The sequence below is a fragment of the Astyanax mexicanus genome, chromosome 8, assembly GCF_023375975.1.
Source record: "Astyanax mexicanus isolate ESR-SI-001 chromosome 8, AstMex3_surface, whole genome shotgun sequence".
NCBI lineage: Eukaryota > Metazoa > Chordata > Actinopteri > Characiformes > Acestrorhamphidae > Astyanax > Astyanax mexicanus.
This window is the reverse complement of record NC_064415.1, coordinates 3,575,430-3,585,000: the sequence shown is the minus strand read 5'-3', so window position 1 is coordinate 3,585,000 and position 9,571 is coordinate 3,575,430. Positions and strand designations below refer to the sequence as shown.

General features: G+C 38.7%; 1 protein-coding gene across 1 annotated transcript in view; it reads right to left on the bottom strand.

Moving 5' to 3' along the window:
- The window catches only part of pth1r (parathyroid hormone 1 receptor), a 186,672-nt gene extending 177,335 nt beyond the window's left edge, over positions 1-9,337 (bottom strand). The window contains exon 1 of the mRNA XM_022685349.2: positions 7,859-9,337. Coding sequence (XP_022541070.2) covers positions 7,859-7,933 — 75 coding nt within the window. The 5' untranslated portion in view covers positions 7,934-9,337. The remainder of the gene's footprint in view (positions 1-7,858) is intronic.
- Between the last annotated feature and the right edge of the window lie 234 nt (positions 9,338-9,571).

The window sequence follows — 9,571 nt, the reverse complement described above, 5'->3', positions numbered from 1 at the left end:
TTGCTATGGTATGGAAGTTGTTTGCTAAGCTGTTTCTATTGTAGGTGGTTGCTAAGGCCTTGCTATGGTATAGGTGTTAATGATTGAGACGTTCCTAGACAGTTGCTAAGGTGTTGCTATGGGGTTGCAAAGGTATAGGTACAGTTGCTAAATGTTTGCTAAGACACTAAGATGTTGCTATGGTATGGTGTGCTATGGTGCGGGTTGATAAAGTATTGCTTTGTGGTTGCTGAAGTGCGATCATTATATGGGTGTGGGTACTTAAGTACTTAAGAGTCGCTAGGTGGTCACTAAGCTGTTGATACTGTAAGTTGTCGCCAAGGTGATGTTATGGTAGTGGTAGTTGCTAAGGTGTTACTCAGCAGTTTGTAATTTGTTGCTATGGTGTAGCTGTTGGATGCTAAGGTGTTGCGAAGTGGCTCATAATGTAGTGTTATGGAAGTAGTGCCAGTTGCTAAGGTGTCAATCAGCAGTTGTTAATTTGTTGCTATGGTGTAGCTGTTGGACGCTAAGGTGTTTCTAAATGGTTGATAATGTGCTGCTATGGTAGTGGTGCTGGTTGCTAAGGTGTCACTCAGCAGTTTGTAATTTGTTGCTATGGTGTAGATGTTGGATGTTAAGGTGTTGCGAAGTGGTTGATAAGGTAGTGCTCTTATAGTGGTGTCGGTTGATAAGGTGTTACACACCAGTTGATCATTTGTTGCTATGGTGTAGCTGTTGGACGCTAAGGTGTTTCTAAATGGTTGATAATGTGCTGCTATGGTAGTGGTGCTGGTTGCTAAGGTGTCACTCAGCAGTTTGTAATTTGTTGCTATGGTGTAGATGTTGGATGTTAAGGTGTTGCGAAGTGGTTGATAAGGTAGTGCTCTTATAGTGGTGTCGGTTGATAAGGTGTTACACACCAGTTGATCATTTGTTGCTATGGTGTAGCTGTTGGACGCTAAGGTGTTTCTAAATGGTTGATAATGTGCTGCTATGGTAGTGGTGCTGGTTGCTAAGGTGTCACTCAGCAGTTTGTAATTTGTTGCTATGGTGTAGCTGTTGGATGCTAAGGTGTTGCAAAGTGGCTCATAATGTAGTGTTATGGAAGTAGTGCCAGTTGCTAAGGTGTCAATCAGCAGTTGTTAATTTGTTGCTATGGTGTAGCTGTTGGACGCTAAGGTGTTTCTAAATGGTTGATAATGTGCTGCTATGGTAGTGGTGCTGGTTGCTAAGGTGTCACTCAGCAGTTTGTAATTTGTTGCTATGGTGTAGATGTTGGATGTTAAGGTGTTGCGAAGTGGTTGATAAGGTAGTGCTCTTATAGTGGTGTCGGTTGATAAGGTGTTACACACCAGTTGATCATTTGTTGCTATGGTGTAGCTGTTGGACGCTAAGGTGTTTCTAAATGGTTGATAATGTGCTGCTATGGTAGTGGTGCTGGTTGCTAAGGTGTCACTCAGCAGTTTGTAATTTGTTGCTATGGTGTAGATGTTGGATGTTAAGGTGTTGCGAAGTGGTTGATAAGGTAGTGCTCTTATAGTGGTGTCGGTTGATAAGGTGTTACACAGCAGTTGATCATTTGTTGCTATGGTGTAGCTGTTGGATGCTAAGGTGTTGTTAAATGGTTGATAATGTGCTGCTATGGTAGTGGTGCTGGTTGCTAAGGTGTCACTCAGCAGTTAATAATTTGTTGCTATGGTGTAGCTGTTGGATGCTAAGGTGTTGCCAGGTATTCTATTAAATTATGCTGAATATTATCCAAGCATATTTGCAACAATAATAAGTACAGAATATTTATTGGCAGATTTATTAATCAGTAATTAATTTTATCTCATTTTAATAGTATAAAGTAACAATATCAGGCAGTTAAATGCTCACACCTGTTCTATATTTAAAGGCTGTGCTTCACCTGTTCTCTAATGTTGTAGCATCATTATTATTATAGAAACATCTGATTCTGGTTATAAATGTAATAAACTGGTATCATGTTAAACAGTGAATAATGGTAATTTTATAATGAGCTGCTGGGTTTAGTTTATTTCTCAGCGTGAGCTTCAGGTTAAAAGCGCTAATAAAAATCTTTGATCTGTGAATTTCTAATTATCTCATATTGCAGTGAAGAGAGCCTCACACAGTATCATAAATACTGAACCAACACAACACACACACACAGTAAATATACACTTATTTATACACAATATTAAACCTACTGAACCTACTGTACATGCATCCTATGACGTGGGACAGGAGTTTGTATCATATCCCATGACTTTTGCCACTTTTTGTCCCATTGAAGCTACGGAGTCACTTATCGCTGTTCACACGGACAGTTCTAGCCAGAAGTCGCTGGTCACCATCATTTAGCACCCACTGCATTAACACTGCTCTGCACTGTCCACAAATCTTCAGAGATGGAACATCCCATTCGTCCGCACCCACTATCAGACAAAACTCCAACTCCCATAATTCCCCTCACCTTACTAGGGGTGTCACGATTTCGATATTAAATCGAAATTTATCAAAAAATGTGTCATGGCCTTGAGCCTCGAAGACAAAAAGATGATCGACGATCCCTCCCTCTAAACTACGCAAATGGAGCAGCACACTGTAGCTGAAAGAGCAGCTCTTTCTCCAGAGAATGTGAACATTCTCATCTTCTTAAAGAAAAACTCTAAAATATAAAAATAACAGTTGTTTTGTCTAGCCTCAAATATGTTAATAGTTTTGGTACCTTAAGGAGCATCTTTCTCTCAGATAAAGTTAATAATATATCTTTATTAAAGAAAAAGTCTTAAAGTCTTATTTTTCATGTTTAACTGTTATAGTAGGATAGAGTTCAGTTTGTTAAGGCTCTAATTGTTCTATTATTTTGTACATGACTGTTCCTGTATTTTTTATTATTTATTTTGTTATGTTGCACATTGCTGTTTTAATAGTGCACACTGCTGCTACAAAAAAAAGCCACTAGATGACATTACATATATATCTTAATTAAATTATTTAAATTTGACCATTAGTGCCTAATGTGGTGTATTACAGATCACTTGTATCACTTTGCATCACTTATATCAAACCCACCTTTTGAAATAAGATATTGTAAATTTGATGACTCATCAAATCAATGATTGATCATAGACTTATCTAAAACTGGTATAGGCCTCTCTGCTGTAAAAAAAAAAAATCGAGAAAATCGAGAATCGAATCGAATCGTGACCCTAAAATCGGAAATAAAATCGAATCGAGGATTTAGAGAATCGTGACACCCCTACACCTTACCATGAGCACATGAGCACACTGACCCGTGTGCAATCAACCTCACTTACAAGATAACACCTCACAGCGAGGTAACAACACTCTCCTGTCCCATGACTTTTGGCATGTCAGGCTATATGAAACATTGATGATGGTAAAATAAACAAATACATACGTATAAATAAATAAATAAGATGTTGCTTTGGTATAGGTGTTGGTTGTGAAGGTTGCTATAAGCTGTTGCTAAGCTTTTACTGATGATCCATTAATTTACCTTCTGCTTTCCCATGAGTTTCCCTGGGGAATATTTTTTTTTGTCGCACAGCGCCCTGCGGCATATATCCCTCCACCTCTTTAATGCCACACAGGCTGTAACAATTATTATTTTTGTTCATATTGTATATATATATATTCAATTATAGATTTTTCTGATACTGTTGTAATTTCATTCATTTTATTGACACTAATTTTACTAAATAAACTATGATGTTTTCTTTCTTTGATCAAATTAAATCAAATTTATTTGTATAGCGCTTTTTACAACTGGTGTTGTCACAAGAACAAAGAGTCAAGCAAAACATTAAACATAGTAAATACAAAATACAGAACCCCCAGTGAAAAACTCCCTCAGAGCTGAAAAAGGAGAAAGAAACCTTGGGAGGATAAACGCTCACATTTAAGGGGGGGCATTTGGCTAAAGAGCTTTTTTAATTAATTTTAAAAAGTCTTTATACACCCAGAATTAAAGTGCATAAAAAATAAAATGAGTGCTTTTCAGTGTTTTAAGCTCAAAATATCAGCTTGTTCCCATTTATTGAATTAAAAGTGGATAAATTATTGAGTAATATGGTTTATACAGTATATTACATTATGAGTCAATGTTAATGTAACTATTGTGACAGGCCTAAAGATATGAGCATTTAAAATCCATTCAGGCAGTGTGTTTTCATGACTTATTTAGTGTTTTTATTGTAAAAACTCATATCGTAATAACGATAGATCATATAGCCCTAGTTCAGCTAGTTTAACCTCTTGTTTCCATCTTGAAAATCATTTTTATTTCTGTCCACACAGTGTTTTGCTCTACAGCAGGTCACTCTGTCCTTTCAGGAGCTTTTATCATCTCGTATTCCAGTCAGAGAGATTCCATTTCACACAACATTCACTTCCAATCTGACTCCAGCTGGATCTCCTGAGCATAATTTCCTCTAAATTACAGTGATGAGACAGAAACGCTGCTATACATCAGCCTCCATACGCACAGCCATCAAATCTATTATTCAGACTGAGCGTGCTCACACAGAGCAGCAGCTTCACACGCCAATCACACGCAAATCACACGCCAAACTGCTTTCACTGCACACGCAGACTCCACAGAGCACTCTGACCAGCATTCAGCCCAGTTCAGCCCCTCCCAACTGCAGAAAAACTTAGATATACTGCATGCACACATTTTTTAATCCCATTTTCACTCATTAAGACTCCCCCTCTATCACTAGAGATGCCCCAACACCAGGAGGGTGAAGACTAGCAGACATTAAGTCAGACTCCGCCTCTTTTCAAAAATTACCAAGTAGCATTACAGCGTTAACGCTCGGAGGAAAGCGCAGCGACTCGGTTCTGATACATCAGCTCACAGACGCAGCCTTGTGCTGATCCACATCACCCTAGGAGTGACGAGGGGGAAGAGAGAGCGCCGTCTACTGTACTGTACCCACCCAGAGAGAGCAAGACCAATTGTGCTCTCTCAGGGCTCTGGCAGCTGATAGCAAGCTACATACATGACCGCTGCATATCGTAGGAAATAGTGCGGATAACTTTAAAAGCAACACAATGTGAACACTGTTTTCAACATTTCTACAAACAATGCTAGAATTTCATGAAATAATGCTTTTAGCTTGTTTCAAAGCATTACACAGATTGTATATATTTATATACTTGTTTAAGAAATAATGCAGATCATTTTGCTTTGTTTAAAATTCCCACAAAAATGTTAGATTTTAAAACAGATTATTTAATAAGTTTCACAAAATAGTGCAGATAAATGTACTAATTTTAGAAACTTAACGCTAATGCTCAGGGAAAAGCGCAGTGACTCGGTTCTGATACATCAGCTCACAGACGCAGCTTTGTGCTGATCCACATCACCCTAGGAGTGATGAGGGGTGCCATCTACCCACCCAGAGAGAGCAAAACCAATAACTGTGCACTCTTGGGGCTCTAGCAGCTGTTGACAAGCTGCATGACCGGGATTCGAACCGGCAATCTTTAGATCATAGTGGCAGAGCTTTAGACCGCTGGACCACTCTGAGTGCTTCAAGCATAACATTAGTGGAGCTGAAACAATAAATCTGATATCAACAAAAATAAAAATGTATGCTAAAATATCAGAAAAAAATTTGAATTCTATCGCACGCATAGTACAGATTAATTTTATACATACTAAACCTAGTTAAACACAGCAATTACAGCAAATGTACATCAAATGTATCCTTTATAAACACTGATATACATCCACAATATACATTCTAATGACATCACACACCGTATCAAAAATTAACACAATATGAACAAATATCAAAAATGTAAATACGGGTTTAATGTATTGATGCAGAAAAGTGGAAAAATAGCCAGTAGAAATTAAGCTAAACCTCAGGATACAATTCTGATCAGTAAACATGCCCTCAAATTCTCACAAATAGAGTTTTTTATTCATAGACTGCATAAAAAAAATCTCCCAGCACGTGAAATCAATTCAAATTTAGTTGATTTACACAATCTAATCTCTCTATTTCTCTACATTTCTATTTCTATTCAGAAAAATAGCTTTATTCGATTAGCAGACTCAATTCACAAATTTCACTAAATAATGACTGTAATTGTGCACGCTTCACAAAATGAGACTTTTATCAGTTCATTTCGTTTTTTGCATTAAAAAAATGGAAATTTTAGAAATTTTAGATGGAGCAAATACATTTTTGTATGTTTAAATATAATTACACTGAAAATCTTTGCATTTCACATAGTAATGGTGATAGTTTGTTTTTCCAAAAATTGTTCAAAACTGTATTTTTCTACAGGTAATGAAGCTCACTTTGTATGTTTAACATATAATGCAAATAAATGTATAAACATTTTAAGAGCCAATAAGGACAAATCTACTAGCTTTAAGAAATAATACAGATAATTCACAAATATATATTTTTATTATGATTCCTGCATTTTACAGGAATTTGCATGATAAATGTTGCGTATTTTAGGAAGTAATGTAGATGACTAAGTTACACAAAGTGAACACCATTGTCAATATTTCATTAAATAAGCTTGTAATGAAATTACACAGGTTACTAAACTTGTTTTAAAACATTACAAAAGTAGGTTAGAAATAATGCAGATCATTTGGTGTTGATTAAAAATCACACAAAACATGTTAAATGTTAACAGATTATTTGTTATAATATGTTTCATAAAATAGCGCAGATAAATTTACTAATTTTAGGAACTAGAACAAAAAGAATTACAGATTTAAGAAATTAGATTGAAGTTTTTGTTTGTTTCAAGAAATTAAACAACATTTTCTTAAGAAATAAAATAAAAAAATCTTAATTTTTTATTTCTCATTTTGCATTATTATTTAAAACATTTTATATGGTTCAAGAAATAGTGCAGATATATTTACTCTTTTTAGGATTTAGCACATACAAATGTACAGATTTAAGGAATTATATGGTTTATTAGTTTATTTTTTGTGTTAAGAAATGACACCAACAGTTTTCAAGAAATGCTATAATTTTCATATTTTAAGAAATATTGCAGAAATATTTCTAGAATGCCAACAGAAATAGATAATTTCTGAAAAATTCTCTGTATTGTTTCTGTATTGATTCTTGAAATAAGTGTTTTTAATTTTAAATCAATATGACCATTTTTCAAAACAATGTTCTTGACAGATGTTCCAGGAAACAACTATCAAGAACATTGTTTTGAGAAATAATCATGCTTAATTATTTGATTTTAAATGAAAAATACTTATTTTAAGAAACAATACAGATACTTTTACTGGATTAAAAAAAATACTCAGCTAAATTAGTTGAATGATCTGCCAGAAATATAAAAAAAGGTTTTCACCTCAATTTACTTATAAAACAAGCTAAAGTCTGATTAGATTCTGTTTTTACTTAAACTAAAGTTTATTATAAATTTTATAGCCACTAACTGAGGGTTAATCTGTTGTGTTTGTTTAGTATAGTGAATGTAGTGTAGAGTATAGTAGAGTATATAGTAGAGGAGCTGCATTAGTGTAGAATACAGGATACTTCAGCCACATCATTAGGACCACACACCATCTCCAGCTTCAGCTTCACGCACGAGGAGATAAAGCCACCAAAACACCAAAAAACGTACACCTGAGTACAGCGCGCGAGACCACTGGGTTCAGCTCTCTGGATCTTAAATGTACAGCAGAGACCCGGAGCATCCTGATCAGAGCACCCCCAAAGACCAGATGCATCCCCGCGCGCTTTTTACGCACGAGCGCCAACAAACTCGCGTGCACAACCTGATGCAAACGTGGAAATGCGTGGTGGAATCAGCGCATAGATAATAAAGATTTAAAGACACTTACCAGCGTGCACATGAAGCTGAGCAGCGAGCTGACGAGCAGGAAGCCCACGCCGTGGCCCACGAGCGCGGAACCCATCCGGACACTCAGGGCGCTCCACAACTTCACTTTTACGCGGAGAGAAGAGCACGAGGACAGGAGAAGTTGATCTCTCTGGTTGATCGAGGCTTGGATAAAGGTGGAGGTCTTCTTCAGCTCCTCCAAAGAAGCCCCTCACCATGCATTTCACTACTGCTCCTCCTCCTCCACGTGCGAGAAGAAACCAAGGAGATGAGATGAGAGCTTTGAGATAGATGGAGGATGGATAGATGGATGATGGCGCTTTGATTCAGCCACTCTTCTACAGTCTACTCTGCTCTCTCTCTTTCTCTTCAGTGTGAGAGTGCCTCTTTCTCTCTCTCACTCTCTTTCTCTCTCGCTCTCTCACCCACTACTCCCCCCTTCCTTGAAATTACATCCACATGTCAGAACTATTTACGTCCTTCAGCTTCTGCGGTAGGAAGTTCAAAATGATCTTCTTTGTGGAGCCAAAAAAACCCAGGCTTTTATTTTTAGGTCCTTTTAAATTACCCTCCCACCTCCCACCAGAGCACCCCCACACTCCCTCCCTTCCTACAGAGGAGAAAAAGAGAGAAAAAGAGAGAGAGCGAAACAGAAAGAGAGACGTGGAGAATATTAATATATATGTGAATGAATGAATGAATGAATGAAAGAGAGAGAAAGGGAAAAAGAGAGAGAGAAGAAATACAAATAAGAAGAATCACATCATCACGATCATCATCTACAAAGCCCCGTCCCTGCTCGTTTCGCTCCAAACCCCCAATTTCCCCAATGTCCCGCTTCCAACACACATCAAACAGAACCTCCGGATCCTAAAGTGCAGTACAGAAAAGTGAACCCACGCTCAAACTGGACCAACAGAACCACTGTCCAACTTCTTCCACGCACCGTTCAGTCCACGCAAAGCCAGCAGCACGAGCCGTGTCCAAAAACGAGCGTCCAGAACTTGCTCCATCCACTGATCCACTTGATCCACTTTACCGGTCAACCGCTCAATCGCTCAATTAGTCAATCGCTCAAGTCCAGAGCTGCGGCGCCGCTCGCGCTCCTTCAAAAACCCCAAACCAGGTGAAACCACGTTGCACGAAGACGCCGTACGTACGGAGGAGTTCCCTCACAAGCTTTTTCAGGTTGCTAGAAGAACGTCCCACGTCCCAGGACTTCATCCAAGCTTTCGTACAAGACACAGTTCCACGCTGAACCCAAGGCAAACCCAAGAAAAACAAGCCAAGCGCTCCTTTCCACAGTCTGTCATTTCTTTCGCTGGAAGTTTTTTTTTTCCGCAGCGTTTCAAAAAAGAAAAGTGTCCCAAAAAAAAGTGCTCCACTCCTCCTCCTCCTCCAGCAACTCCACCACCGCACGCACGCTGCTCCAGGCGGCTGTAGCACCACCTCCAGGGGAAGGCTGGGCATCTGCAGGGGGAAGGATCCGGAGGCGTCAGGGATTCCTCCGCTCAGCCTTGCCTCTCTCCATTTCCCACCCGCTTTCCGCCAGGCCACGCCCCCATCCCCTCAGCGATTGGCTACTAGACCACCCTCGTCAGCGCAAGAGGTGGGACCCCTCCAGCCAATCACAGTACAGCAGCCTGGACACTACTAACCAATCAAAGTGCTAGAGTCGAAAAGCTGGGCGTGGCCTGCCCGAGCAGCCAAAAGA